The sequence below is a fragment of the Dinoponera quadriceps genome, unplaced genomic scaffold (genome assembly GCF_001313825.1).
Source record: "Dinoponera quadriceps isolate SergipeBrazil2010 unplaced genomic scaffold, ASM131382v1 scaffold458, whole genome shotgun sequence".
NCBI classification, from domain to species: Eukaryota; Metazoa; Arthropoda; class Insecta; order Hymenoptera; family Formicidae; genus Dinoponera; species Dinoponera quadriceps.
In genome coordinates, this window is record NW_014554796.1 from 664,423 (window position 1) to 679,934 (window position 15,512).

The 15,512-nt window shown below is 44.6% G+C and overlaps 2 protein-coding genes across 2 annotated transcripts in view; one reads left to right on the top strand and one right to left on the bottom strand.

Annotated features, from left to right (window-relative positions):
* The window catches only part of LOC106741891 (cAMP-specific 3',5'-cyclic phosphodiesterase), a 496,301-nt gene that overhangs the window by 79,132 nt on the left and 401,657 nt on the right, over positions 1-15,512 (top strand). The gene's annotated exons all lie outside the window — the stretch shown is intronic.
* Positions 730-3,534, bottom strand: LOC106741873. Its single transcript, XM_014614274.1, has 2 exons — positions 3,340-3,534; positions 730-1,773 (listed from the first exon to the last, which is right to left on the bottom strand). Exons 1-2 carry the CDS (start codon positions 3,532-3,534, stop codon positions 730-732), a joined length of 1,239 nt encoding a protein of 412 aa, XP_014469760.1.

The window sequence follows — 15,512 nt, forward strand, 5'->3', positions numbered from 1 at the left end:
GTGAATTGTTATATTATTACTACACTCTATTACGTAACTACGTAACGGCGGGCTGCTAAACGAATGATTTCACAAGTAATCATTTGAATTCACCATCACCCAATAGCAGAGATGTCAGGAGGAGTCATGAAGAAAATTTTGCCATATAAAATTCTCTTTTATTTTGTCCTCACAAACGTTGCACAAAATGCCTACCTAAGTTACGGAGCTGAGGTATCTTCGTTATCGACAAAAGAAGTTCGAGGGGTGTCTCGCTCGCTACATTGTGACGTAACGCTCACATCATCGGCTGTTGGGGTACAATTTTTTCAAGGAATACACCGAATACACCGAACATTATTTGATACGAGAACGTAAGGCGGTGAAACGCGACGGAGACGACAATCGTGACGAGTTGAGCGATTGCTCGGCCGGTCTCACGGTTTGGGACTTGGGAAATCTCGCAGATTTGCGACGTGGAGCTATGCGCGGGGAAACGACAGAGAGAAAGAGAGAAAGAGATAAGGAGAGAGAAAGATAACCACGCGTTTCGAACGGTGACACGAAGGAACGACTGCTTGGTGTACGGTATAAAAATATAAATTTATTTGGCAGCGTACATAACACGACTCGTGTATCCTGTACGTTCAATCTGCGAGCAACTTGAGAAGCGCCTGTATCCTAGCGAATCGTCCGACCGAATTGTCGGGGGAGGAAGGAGGGTAGAAGGAAGGAAGGAGGAGGGGATCTTCACCATTTCTTCAGCGTCGGCGCCGGGTAGTGGTATCCGCTGTCGTGGGAGATAATGCCGGCGGTTCCGAGATGATCCAGGCCGGACACGAGACCGGTCGTTCCCAGGGAAGTCCCCACGTGCTCCACGCCGCCGGACAGCAGTTCGCTGGATCCCAGGGTGGATCCGATGTGGTCAGCGCCGGACACCACGCCGGCCGTGGCGAAGCTGTCTCCCAGGTGGTGGATGCCGACACTGCCGATGTCGGAGACGATGCCGCTGTGCAGACTCGCCGAGCCGAGATCGTGGCCTATTCCGATGAGTTCATGGCCGGTGGAGATGCCGGCTGGCAAGGGCGACACGGCGATCGACGGCACGGAGATCGGCACGTGCTTCGTCACGGACACCGGGACCGGTACGGGCTGGGCTACCGGGTACGGCACCGGCTGCGGGACGCGGACCTCGATGGGTTGCGGCACCGGCACCGGGTACGGACGGTCGACCTTCACGGGTACGTGGCGGGTGACGGGCACGGGCACGGGTTGTGGCACCGGGACCGCGTAGGGACGGTCGACTTTGACGGGTACGGGGTGCGGGACCGGCACGTGCTTGGTCACTGGGACCGGAACGGGCTGCGGCACCGGTACCGGAACTTGGACCTCGCGGTGAACGGTGAGGCCGGTGATGCGCTCGGTCTTGGCGTGCGCCAAGGAGTCGCCGATGAGGCCGTGGCCGCCGATGAGACCGCCGCCGATGAGGCTGTGGCCGGCGATCAAGCCGTGTCCTCCGAGGTCATAGGTGCTGCCGATACCGTAGGAGCCGCCGTATTTGCCGTAGCCCAAACCGGAGGTGTACGCGTGCGCGAGCCCGCTACCGTACGAGCCGTAGGTGAGGCCCAACTTGCTGCCGAGGCCGGTGCCGTACCCGGCGGCGTAGCCCGACAGACCGATGCCGCCCGTGTAGCTCGAGAGACCGGCGTCGCCCAGCAACAGACTCCGCTTGTCCTTCAGGCTCGAGTTATCCTCCTTGGGAGCCGCCAACACGGCCGTCGCCAGCAGAACGATCTGCGCAATCGACAAAAGTTCGCCCATGTCAGACAGATTCGCCGGTAATCGGAATTCACGAGCGGCTCTGGCAGCTCTGTCGTTCAAGTTCCGCCACATTCGAGGAAAATGTAACGCCGCTTCGAGTAATTTTCAGCCGGCTCAAGTGGTGTTTCCTCCGATTCTTGGCAAATATTTACGAAAGCGGAGGTACAATTGAGTATTTACGCGGGAAACTATTCTGTCGGCGCACGGAAAAAGGTTCCTTTCGACTTGGTGGTTGATATCTGTCCGACCAGTCCATTGTCAGAAACAGCATATGTGAAATATTATTTGAGTGAATGTTTTGTTATCTCATTCAAGAAAACTCGATTTAACAGAAAGAACGCTATTATTGCCTATTGTGTATGAAATAATATTTTCTAATCGAATAAAATATTATTCGGTTACGATAAATGAAGCAAAAGCAAAATGGAACAAATAATTTCTTTATGAATAAATTATCATTCGTTTCAAACAAATTTCTTATTTAGGGTGCAGATACATATTTGTTGAAAAAGTCTAACGATCTTATTAATCGAAACATTAGTTCCTTCGAAATATGCCAACGATGAAATATGTTTGGACGCGATAAAATTTATTAAATTTGAAGAAACCTTTTTCTCAGTGTGTAACTATATTTTCCGTTGCTTATGGACTTGACGAAAATTCGGTTGCACGGTCGGCCTAATGAAAGTTGCAACACCTTTTTTCGATGAGTTTCGCAACACACTTCGTGTCCAGTAGGAAAATGTATCTCTTGAGAGTTAATGAAAAACGAATTCTCCTATTGGACGTTGCAGAACTCACCGAAAGAAAGATGTTGCAGCTCTTATTGTGCCGACTGTAGGAATTGAAAGATTTCTGTAGGAGGTTTCCAGTCAGTCAATTGTTTTTAGCTGTCTCGACTTAGTTGCAATGCAGCTGAATGCTCACACGAATGTCTTCAGTCGCAGTAACAGAGGTATCACTTCTTGTCGTCGAGTTCTCGTTTCTCGTCAGTTTTTATCTAGTCCGTCGTAGAAACAAAGTCCCTTTTCTCCGTGTGCAATATAATATTCCCTTCGTATAAGTAGGCATTTACTTGTACGTGTTAAAACAACTACGACGAAGTATTGAATCCATAATATCGAGAATATCAGAATTCATTTGTGGAAAATATTCACCGGACAGAAAAATCGAAATTTCAAACCGCCGGATTTCTTTGACGGAAAACAAAAATATTCCACGATTTTAGTAAATCAATTCTCTTTCAAATTTGAAGCCATTTTGTGCATTAGATTCGATCATTTATTTGCAAATTAAGGTATTACTGCGTTCAAGTATTTACCACAAACTGTGAAAACCCGTTGTTCCGGTGGGAGTATTCTCGTCGAAAAACGCGACGATCGGGACAGCTTCTCGATCTCAGGGCGACCGCACGATAATAATCACGTAATTTAGACATCAGAGGGAGGGAGGGGGGNGGGGGGCAGAGGGGGGACGATCTTCAACGATCGAGCGTGTAACGGGCGTGTAATACGCGGAGAGATACCCGGCGACACTTACCGCGATGCTCCTCATCATTGTCCTCCTTGTGGTAGTTTCGGATCGAATGTGCCATCGGACCGGCCGGTCGGCGTTTTTATACGCAATGTCCAGTTCGCGATGTATGCGATTACTTTCACTGAAACGGCGAAGAACACGCCCTGATCCGCACACCGGCCGATTATTCTTCCGCAGCCGGACGATCGGCCGGTCCATCCGATCCTCTCGTGACGTAACGGCAAAAGCCGTCGCCTCGGACTCGCTCCCGAAACGGGTCCGATTCCGCATTATTACGGCCGTTACGTGTGTAATTGTCTACACGGGTCTCGCGGTTTCCTCGCCTCGGTTTCTTTTTGCAAAGGGCCAACTTTTACCTGGGCCGGCGCGCGCGAGACGCGTCTGCGAACGCGCCGAGTCGGGGACCGACGATCGATCTACGTGATAACTCGCGTTGTAAAGCGATGATCGAAGGGAAGAGGGACGCGGCCGAGGTAATTTTTCTTTCCAACGGGTGTTATGTAATAATATCGCGTGTGCGCCCGCGAAGATTTTTGCGGAACAACGATTACGGCTCACCTCAAGGCGAGCGCAAAGTCGTCGCTGCGAATTCGAATCTACCGGACGCGGACGTCTTTGTTGGAAGGAAGGTACTAAAATCGTCGTGCCATTTTGGTTTTGTTTCTATTGTATGACAGCTTCTATCTGATGATGGTGTCCCTGTTGAAGGTGGAGAATGAAAATTTATGCACGTGCGTAAAACAGCAACATTTCTCTGCCGAGATATATTGTGATTTTTTGCAAATTATTTCGTATTGTTTGGAAAATAAAAAGTTCGACGAGTGGCGCTTTGAGAACTTACACGGAGAAAAATAATGTTGCTATTGCAGCGAAACGATCTTTGTTATTGCATATTTGCTTCGGCAGTAATCGAATTTAGTTGACCGAATTGGTGAATTATTCGTAATTACAACAGAAACGGTTCAGCTGCCAGAATAGAAAATATTCTGCCGAATGAATTTATTCTTGGAATACGTTAATTTGCTGAGCATTATTATAAATTAATAATTGGACTGAGCAAATAATGTATCCAGCGAGTTGGTATTCTTAATAAATCGTTCCGCTGTCCACGTAATAACTGACAGATTTTGCTGCGACACAGCAAATTTTTCTCCGTGTAAACCGGATGTCCGTGACACCCGCCAGGAAATTGTCAAAAATTGAAATAAGAGCACTGAAATTACATTATTTCGCGCATTTATCATATATGTCCTTATATGTTATCTTACATATTTTTTTATTACATGGAGAAGGTTCCCTATGACATTTCCTTCCGACCATCTTAAATCAAACTATCTTAAACAAAGAAGGAAAACAAGGAAGAATCAGTCACCATCAGTAGCTTCAACTGTATTCCGAGAGTTGATATTTCACAACCAAGTTCAAGTATATCGGCTGAAAGACCATTCAATTCACTAGGTCTGTTCTTTTCCGCTGAAATTGGCTGCACTAGTTTGCTCCAGTTCTCTTCTCATTCTTCCGGCAAGTCTTAACTGTACGTCTGCTTCTTCTCAAGTTTTACAACCCTTACAGAAAAACATTACTGATAATCACCGGGGAAAATACTAATGATTAACCACTGATTAGTACTTCAGTGATTTTCCGGCGAATTATTGCGGCAATTAATTACCGTGGCTACAAAATATTGTAAGCAAAATTATGACGCGATGAAAACCAGGTGGAATAATGTTAGATCGCTTTGTTTAAAAAAAAAAGAGTCGCTTGAAATTTTGCATCTTTTCATCTTGCAATGCCCGTCCGTTTATATCCTTCCTGGTTGGTTTCGATTCTGAAGTGATCATCCATCCATGTCATAGCCGTGGTTAACTTTACCTTCATGATCGAGCAGAAATCTTTCCACCAATGTGCCCTGACGATATCTTGAGAGGCTGCGCTTATAATCTTCATATTTAATATATTATTATATTAATATATTATAATATATTACAATATTAATAATATATAATTATATTCTCTCATATTCAAAAAACATTGTAATGGCAACCCAGTCGATGCGTTTAATTAGTAGCTGTATAACTTCAAGTAACGATAACCTCACATCGATATTATGATTTCGTACTCAACGATGCAACTGCAAAATAGTAGACGTAGCAGTATAAAAATATATACGTAACCACCACGCATATATTTTTATATCGCTATATGCACACACGTGGTGTATTACAGTTACACGTTGTTGAGTAGAAAATTACAAGATCGATGTAAAGTTATCGAGATTTTTCTTTGCATGCAGACTGCCGTACGGAGTAACGTAACGTTCGCTCGAGCTGTAATTAAACGGCGGAATAATTACGTCGAGATCCGGACTCGAGCCAAGTGACTTTGACCGAAGCGGTCCGATTCGTCGCGGAAAACGAAGATTCTGGAAGTCGGCGACACATCGTCACGTGTATATATTTCGGCATCTATTTCTGTGTGGCAACCAGCCGCGATTAGCATACCATCAGCGCTTCTTCCTCCCGGACGCATACCTCCGCATACGCAAAATTGGCATTTACACGCCCGTGTCCTCACGTGCAAATTCGCCGATTTATCCATTTTAATGCTGTTCATTCGAACGACTCTGTCCGGCGGAATATAAATTACTTAATTCCTGCAATTAACAGAAATTCCCTCTCGCGGAGACCCGCCGCTGACTTCGTGCCTTTACAAATTACATATATATTCTCATCGTCTCTCGTCAACAACAACCATCGGAGGTATCGTTTCACGCAACTCTCCGGCATGGAAAAAAAAAACAATCGAACCTCCCGGCATAATCGCAGGGGGGAAAAAAAATACCTACCGCTCGCGTTTACATGTTGTTTTCGGTCGCAATTTGGCCGCACGGCCAAGCGAGTCCGCGTTTGCATCGTTTAATTTTCAGCCGGCAGTGCCGACTGTTTGTTACTATTTTCACGGATCCTTCGTGCGAAACACCGCGTTGCATTTTTCCGAATTATTCGCGCCGGCGTCGGGTCGACACGATTCGACTTTGAACGCGCGCCTTCCGCCCTCGTAACGCCTCGTAAATCTCTCCCCGGTGTCGCGGGACGATTCGCGAGCCGGAGTTTCATCAACTCGCCGGCGAAGGATCCCATCCTCGGGGCGAAAACGACTGCGATTTCCCGACGCTTTGCATTCATGACTACGCGGTTACCGCGAAAATGCGCTCTATCTAAATTGCGCGCCACGGACGTGAGCGACCACGTGCGTCGCTCACCACGTCGCGTGAGACGCGAAACGGAAATATTCCGGCGCCCGTGTCTTTTTCCCCGCTCACAAGGAATGTCCTCCGCGAGACAATTAAGACGGCCGGCAACCGCCCGGCGAAATTACGCACCGGTCTGCTCTCGTTTCTTTCCTTTTCCCTTCTCGAGCCGTTCCCTCTGCGTGCAGACGACAGACCGGAAAATGCCTATTCGGGGATCGTTCACCGACGTCATCGAAATGAAATACCGGTTCACCGGCAACGGGTTTATCCTGATTCGCCGAGAGCGAATCGCGCCTGTCGACAGCTTCCCGGTTAAGCGTTTAACGCATACACTTGGAATCTCTCAGTGGATCAATCCTCGTGTTCGATTGTTAAAACTCTCATGATGCGAACGGCATACTAATGAGTCCTCCCTCCTGCTAAAGCCACGCCGCTATCTACATACGGAGCGTGCGGTTTTAGCAAAGAATTAATCAGAACGTCATTTGTATTGCAAATCTCGCCGGACCAGGATGTGGCTAACGTTCGTGAATATTATTCCGCGATTTTCCCATATTTTGTATACACACATCTATATATATATATATATATAGATATATATATATATATATATATATATGAGTGGGGTAAATTAACTTAGAAGTTAGTTATGACTATATATACCTATTTCTCTTTTATATGTTTATACGTACATATAATTTTACATAATTAAATTTTAACTCAACCTTTAATTAGTTTTGTTCCGGTTACTTTTAACTTAACTAAATTAAATTGTATAGGCCATTAAATTCTATTAATGCTATTAAATTTACAATAGATATATTTATAATTTCTTATTTTCTTACATTTACAAAATACAGCAGTGAGAAGCCTTTTTTTTTTTAATTTTGTTGTTTTCATTCAATAGGTCCCTGAAAAGTATCTGAAGGGTATCTAAATATATTTTCTAATATCTGTATTTATACCTGGCTATGTGCCTCAAATTTATATCTATATCTAGTTATTTCAAAAAATGTATCTGTAACAACACTACTCGTGTTTCTCTCGGCTATAAAATATTGAATTCTGTCGGATGGAAACATAAACTTCGTCTACTGTGCACAGTAGTTGCAGCTGAAATAATACTTTCTGTTTACAAGCGCGTTCGGATGTGTTATTAACGTCGTTCGATGTTGCGTGGTGCTGAAATTTTTGTTGAGCTATCTTCTTGTGAAAATTAAAGTAACAAACTAGCGGTATAATTTATTTAACAATGATATTTTATAGTGTGAGTTTTGGATTTTTAAATCACTTCGAATTTTATGCCAATCTTTCAATCCTCTATCACTGACTCACGCAAGAAAAGTTAGGGTTAGATTCCGGTTAGAAACCGATATATTTGAGTTTACTCTTTCAACCGACATATTAGAATTTTACTATAGAGTTAAAGAATCTTTTTTTCTCAATTTTTTTAAATTTTTTCGGAGAAAGAAACCGAAAAAAAAAATAAAAAAACCTTTTCACGTTTTTCGCAGAAAGGAACCGAAAAGTTCCTCGCAGAGAATTGAAAAAAACCGGATTTCTGAGTCTTTAAAACTATAAATTTTCTTGTAAAACGTCAACTTGCAGAATACAGCTGAAACTGCCGGTATCTGATTTTCTCCGATTTTTCTTGTTTGCTTTAGAAGTTCGGAAAAATGTCCGGGAATCTTTCTCCATGTAATAAAAAATATGTAAGATTAACGATAACATGTAAGATGTAATATACAATATAACAAATATATACACAAAATAATGTAATTTCAGTGTTTTCATTTTATTTTTTCATAATTTCCTATAGGTAACATGGACATATCGGCTTTGGCATCTAGTCCGGTCTAGTTTCTAGAAGCGTCAATCTTCAAACATTAAAAAAAAAACAGTTATTTGCAAGGAAATATATAATCATTTTCATAAGACTGTCCATATTTTGGCAATGAAGTTTTATATGATTCGCAACCGGGCGCATTAATTTCAAATTTACACTTTCAACGGTGTTTCAGAGCCCAAAAACAAAATGAAATATCGATTTTAGTACATTCCCTCTGTACGTTCTCTCTTCTTCGTGTTCTTCCTACGGACGCCCCTGCGCCGAACGTAAGGAGGAAAAGAAAACAGAGAAAATTACAGGGGAAAATACGAGGACGATAAAAGGGGCGCGCCGATTCCCTGTTTCCGTTGGGCGACCCATCCACCCTCTGATTTCCTAGGGGAATCCAGGTGAGTTTTACGACGCCGATCGTCGATGGCTCAATCGATTTCGTTCGTCGGCCCTTTAATGGAGATCGTCGACCTTCCTTCCATCCTCCGCCGGCGCATATGTCGCCCTAAGTACGCTCGTTATCCGGAAAATACCCGGAAAGCATTCGGGCTACTTTCGCTCGAGCAGCTTCCGACAGTTTATTCCGGAGGAATCTACATTCTCGCTCCGCGAAGTGCTGCCTCGGGCGAGCATAGTTTCGGTTCATTAGTGTCAATCGAATTTTCACCCCGTTTCGGGGGACGTTTTCGTGTGTGCCAACGGTAGACGGAATCACGTGAGTCTCCATCCGGTTCGATTCTCGTTCAATCGATCACGCACACGACGATCAAGTTGCGAAAACAGGTTGGGACGAATGTCGCGCGATAAGTCCGAATCGTTCACATTAATGAGATACACGCTCGTGTAAACCGAGAGGGTAAATTTCGTCGGGTAATCTCCATTTACATAATGACGGACGGACAGCAGCGAGAGCCTACAGAGGCGGTATTGCGCAATAATATATTGTTGAATTAATGGATACGCGTGGTGTTTTTTTTTTTTAATTACGAATATGTTAAAAATTAGATCATTAGAGAGAACATTCTTAGCGGTTTTGTCGAACTTTTGACCGGAAGACGGTAAGAATTTTCTCCCCAACTCAATTCACATCGCCCTATAATACACAATACGCGTAAGACACCCTAAGAGAAGATCTAAATGTGATAGCTTTATGTATATATTTTTCACACATATACATTCATTGGAAGTATGTATTCTTTTATATTTACACACTTATTTATTTGTATAATATATTGTACACTATAAAGTATGTTCAATTACACGTTTAAGCCGTGTGAATTTATTTCTTTACAGCAAAGCGTGTGATTTTTACACGGGAAATCAAATCACACGCACCACACAAATGCTAAATAATTTCACATACACAATATGTACTAATTGCACACTTGGATTTGTGTGTCCTTTCGGACTCTCCGGCACGCGCGCGCGCACCGAAAACCGTAGCGACTCCGGGACGTTTTTCTTCTTCTTCCGAAAATACCTGCGGTAACACTCGGCCTCTAATGAACGGTTCTTTTCGGCCGGTATTATCTCGCATCGACGATCGCTTTAATTGCCATTAACATCCCCCCCCCATCTCTCCTTTATTCGCGCGTTCTGAATATATTCGACAGACCGCGCGATTAATACATCAGTACTTCGGAGTGGCGCGTTTTTCACGGCAAATCATCGTTCATTTCGGGACGCAAAGCGAAATCCGGTAGCTTTGTGTTTAATCGACAAACACAAATTCGCGCCTCGACACTTTTGCCCGACGTGCTTCATTACACTTCGCGCTCATTCCGATCGTGTCGTCCGCTTAAAACGCCGGCACGTCGGAGCAAATATTTTGCTCCTCGTTCAACAACACACCTGAAACGCACACGCCGTCGCGATACTTCGATCTGCTTTTGATCGAACGAAAGCGTTGGTGCTGTTTTCCCACATTCCTGAAACGCGCGCGTAAATTAATGTGTCATCGATTGGCACCGTGGGGAAAGAAGAAAGAGGAGGAGGACGAGGAAGGGGAGAGTGGAGCGACGGAGAGGGTTAAATCGGCCGTGCGCTAAAGCTCGTAGTTGCACACGCGGTTCTAAGCCGGCCGGAATCGGAGCGACAATAGACGGAGCTCATGAATATGAAAATGTCTCGCCTTGCTGGCCGCTCTTTGATTAACAATCGCGATAGGACAAGTTTCGGCGTTACGATTGCGCGTTGCAACGAAATTCACCGGCGAGCGAGAGCTGCATTATTCTCTCTCTCTCTCTCTCTCTCATTCGCGTGCACGCAGCCTCGTCGGATAATCCGTCCGCGATCGATTTTCTGAACGTGGGAAACGTGGGGGGTCCCTAAATATCGCTGGAGGCTCATGTAGTCGTAATTCCCTATCGCGTTCTCGATCGCCCGGATCGAGAACGCTCTCTTTCTCTCTCTCTCTCTCTCTCTCTCTCTTTCTTGCGGATGCGGCATAAATTCTCGAAGTACCGCGCGGATATCGTAATGATAAAGCAGACGAATGATTCAGAGTGTATACACGAGATCGCTCGAAATCGTCGTCTCTTTACGTCGGCTCTTTCAAATCTCCTGTCTCTGATCTCCTATCATATGCAAATCGGTAACTTTCTTTCCAGCTCGATCAACCTTAATTAAAACGTGTGTCACCATCGTCGTCCACGCCTCGCGTTATGACATCGTCGGACGTCTCGCGCCGCTCGCGAATTTCTTACGCATTCGCCGCGAATCGCGCACGTACAGGCCGTAAAATTTCGTCGGAAGGCGTTTGCTTTACGACAGAGGAGAAACGAGGAAGGGAAACGTACGCGTCCTCGGGGAAAATGGGAAGGCGGAAAACTGCCGGCGGGGGAAGATCGACGATTCCGCCGGTTTGCGTGGCGACGCGGATGCGGTCGACGACTTTCGTTTCGTCACGTGCGATTTTAGCGTCCGAAGAACCGCCGGAGAATATGATTGAGCATCGCCGAATGTAAGTTCGCGCGGATTCTCGAGTCAAAATTGATAAACACCCAGCGCGGTCGTGTCTCCTTCCAGTTTTGAAATACTCCCGCGACGTCTGCGCACCTTTTTTTCCGGGTTCCAACGCACATATCCGCGCGGTTCGTCGTCTTCGATGACCGATCAAACGATTTTTGCGCTGTCCTTTCGCGAAGAGCGAAGTTTCGCCGCACTCGCTGATGTATCTCCAAGTTTGTCCAAGTTTAAACTCACAAGGCAGGCAAGCACGAATTCGTAGCTTTCTCGCTATCCGTCTTTGATCTCGCATAAACAACGGAATGTTGAAACAATCGAGAGCTGCATATCGTGTGTACCAACGACATAAATGTGACTTTCCGTTGATACCAACTTCACGCGTCACGTGCGAATCACCGGCTGAAATCCGACTTCGATTCATCCCTAAGAAGGAAACCGCACGAACTCCTTCCGGCATCTAATATATATATCACATCGCGACCCTTCCTCACGAATAAATCCTCCTGAGGGAGTAAACCCGAGTCGTAATTTTGACATTCTGAAAAATAGCTCGCGCCTAGATGATCAAATGATATAATCTCTGAAGTGCAATCAGCGTATTATCACTGAGAAGCGGTCAATAATCAATGATCATAGTTATAATTATCCGTTACACTGCAAATCGATAAAATTTTCGCTGTAGACGTCTGTTAATAGCAGCAACCATTTCGGAGAAATCTGAGTGCGGAAACAGACAGCGAAAAAAGATATTATTTATTACTTCTTTTTCATTATCTTCATCCCACTTTTAAGACTATTTTACTGTCAATAGTTTTGCCTCAAATATTTTTCATTACGTTTAATTGATTTAATTTATATCGTGTTTGAAAAACACGCTTATTTTAATGAGACCCGAACTCGAGGGACCTTTTTAACTCCTGAGTGCTGCCATACGAACTATGCTGAATATGATTGAATATATTTATTTATATAATATATTTATATAAGATATGTAGATGTATTTCTGCTACGGGACGCGTAACAGCAATTAACAATTAATTTTACGCCATAATCAGCAAGTATTAGACAGAAGAGCTAAGTGGTAGAGTTTCTACTAAAAAGCGAACGCTCGCTGTTTGCCGATAAAATACCGTTTCGCTGATTTAATTAGTGACATTTTCACAGAGGTTCGACTTGAAAGAGTAAATTGGTAGAAAACTATTTCGATTAGAGAGAGCCTCATTGAGAGAAAGGCCAACAGGTAAACCCTGCCATGCCAGCCAGTTATACAGCAGCTCTTTAACACTTTCTAATATTTTCTAACACAAACGCGCCACTGCATCCACGCATACCAGGATAGAAGCAGTAATTACGTCAGTCAATTACATAGCAGCTTGTCACATGGCCCTGTTGCCGCCTCTTTTTTACTAAAGGATCTCGAATTTTGACGACTTGTTAATTCCCTCTCCAGAATCATCAATTCTACGGATTTAATTTTAATGCTGATATAAAACAATGGTGAAGCGAAAATTTCAGACATTATTACCAAGGTCAAACGGGAGTGAATTATATTATTAGAATTGAAATTGAACCTCTATTTTGCTATCGTACCTTCTGCTATATTATATAATTAAAGGTTTAAGGCCAAAATCTCGACTCGGGACAGCGATTTTCTTTTAAGCACAATGCGACCCAAGTCGAAATTTTGATGCTACTTCGACGTTCTTGATGATGGTTTTCCTCTATTTAGTTGGCCCAGATCAGCAAAAACCTATTTTGACGACGCTACACTCGTTAACTTCTCTCTTGAACTTCTAATTCCTAAGATTTTAACGTTGCTAAAATGTTCACGCTGCTAAAACAACCTACGTTGGCTCTGAAACTAAAGCGAAAGCGGAAATTCCCGACATCGCCAGGGTCGAAGAAGGAGTGAATTATTATTAGAGTTGAAATCGAACCTATTTTTCTAAGGTGGCTCCTGCTGCGTCGTAGTATCACAGATTCAGTGTAAGGCCGAAATTTCTTTCGGGAGAAAGAGAGAGAGAGAGGCGGCCTCCGCTTTTTTTTTTCGCGCCGACTCCGGCGAGTCCAAAGTGACGTACGGCAGCGTACTATGTCATGCGGGAGAAAGGGATTGCGGGATCAAATGCGCGATGCAAAATGCAGCGGGCTCTTTTCGGCGCGACGAACGACGGGTATCATCGATCGACACGGCGTCACCGGGCCGCTCGTCGAAAAAATACGCCGGCTTACGGACGAACACCGAAAAGAGAAAAGGATTCGGTAATAAGTATTTTCTTCTGAGCACAATGCGACTCAAGTTGAAATGTTGACGCTACCTTGACGCTCTTAATGATGATTCGCCTCTATTTAGTCGGTCCAGATCAATAAGATGTATTCGTCAACTTCTCTCTGGGACTTTTAATTCTGCAGATTTCATTTGAACGCTGCTGAAACAATCCGAGCCTAAAACGAAGGCGGAAATTTCAGACATTACCAGGGTCAAAGGAGGAGTGGAATTATATACTAGAATTTGGTGAATATTTGCCGAGCAAATGTTTGATTATTGCTGCGAAAATGATTCAGTTCCGCACATACTGTATATACGTTAGTCCGTGTGTTGTATAAATGATTTCGTAGCGGTAATGAAATATTTGCCCGGCGAATATTCACGGAATTTTCATACTCATTACCGAATCCTTTTTTTCAGCATATACGGTGAATAAAATTCGAGACGAGCGCGCCCGATGACCATGGCCGCGTGACGCGGGATGCGCCGTTCGCGCAAATGAATGGCCGGTCGCGAATGATGGTCTCGTCGCTAGCAATATTATAGAATATTTACAAGTCTGCCGGCGTGTCGTAACACCTCGGGGAACGAAGAGGTGCGACCGTGATCGCGCGAACGTGCGACGAGGACGCGGACGACGTATATAAAGTTATGAAAGAGTTGCGGAACTTGTTTTTGCGAAAAAGCCGCGCGCGCGACTGCGAAAGCAGCATCCGAGATCGAAATCGATGATATTTCCCGAATGATACATTGTATCTTGAGTAACCTTGACTTTAAATTATGAATTATCTAATCACTTAAATTCACTTTTCTTTTATTCATCAGTCGACACGAGCGTCGCGCGCGCCGAACTGCGCGCTCGCAAGGCGATCCGCTGATTTATTACATAAATTACAAGTCCGTGCTCCGTATTAGCATGCATTACGCAATACATCGGTTTCATCTCGGGCTCTCGTTGCATGAGCGCGATTCGAGCGCTTTCACGGACAATTCGGCTGTTTTATGAGAAGCACCGAGCGAGCGCCGAGTTAGCGCGCGCCGGGAAGCCGGCGGTCTTACACTTTCGCCGAGAATCCGCGCGTACCGAGCCGGGCTATCGTCCAAAACTCGCTCGTCCATATTTCGTGGATGTAATCAGTAGGGTTACTCAACGTGCCTTCCGTCTCCCTCCCGCTCCTCCAGCCCCTCTCCCTCCCTCTCGCTCTCTCACTCTCTCTCACTCTCTCTCTCTTTCTCGCTCTTTTTCTCACGCGTCCACTCGAAAACGATACTTAAAGGTGTAACATATTTCTTTCGTTCGCGCTCTCGGGTTTCCTCTCCTCTGTCGCGCGTATAATTCACATCGATATTAAAAATTTATCGCGACTTGACACGGTGGAGTTTCTCCCCGATAATATATTTATTTATCCCGATTCGATTTTGCCTCCCTCCCTCCTCCTCACAAATCTTCCTTCTCTTTCTCTCTCTCTCTCTATCTTTCTCTCTCGCTTAGCTTGCCTTCTTAGCGTTTCTTTTGCGTTTCTTTGGATATTTCTCTCGTGTCTGGGCACTCCGTCAGTTCCGTTGGTTGGTTGGTTGGTTGGTTCGCCGATTTATTTAATTTATCCAATTAATCAGACTCTACCTCGTGTAACCCTTAATCCTGATTACTGCATAGATGAGTGCTCTTCTTTGCCGGTGATTGGAGCATTTAATATTATCATTTAATATATTTCATTTTCATTTCTTCCAGCACTTTTGTTCCTACTCATAGCGCTTTCTATAGTAACAATTACATTTTGCATTATTTTTTATTGCGGGCTCGAAGGGAGATTAGTTCCAGGGTTGAACAAACTATTTATCTCCCC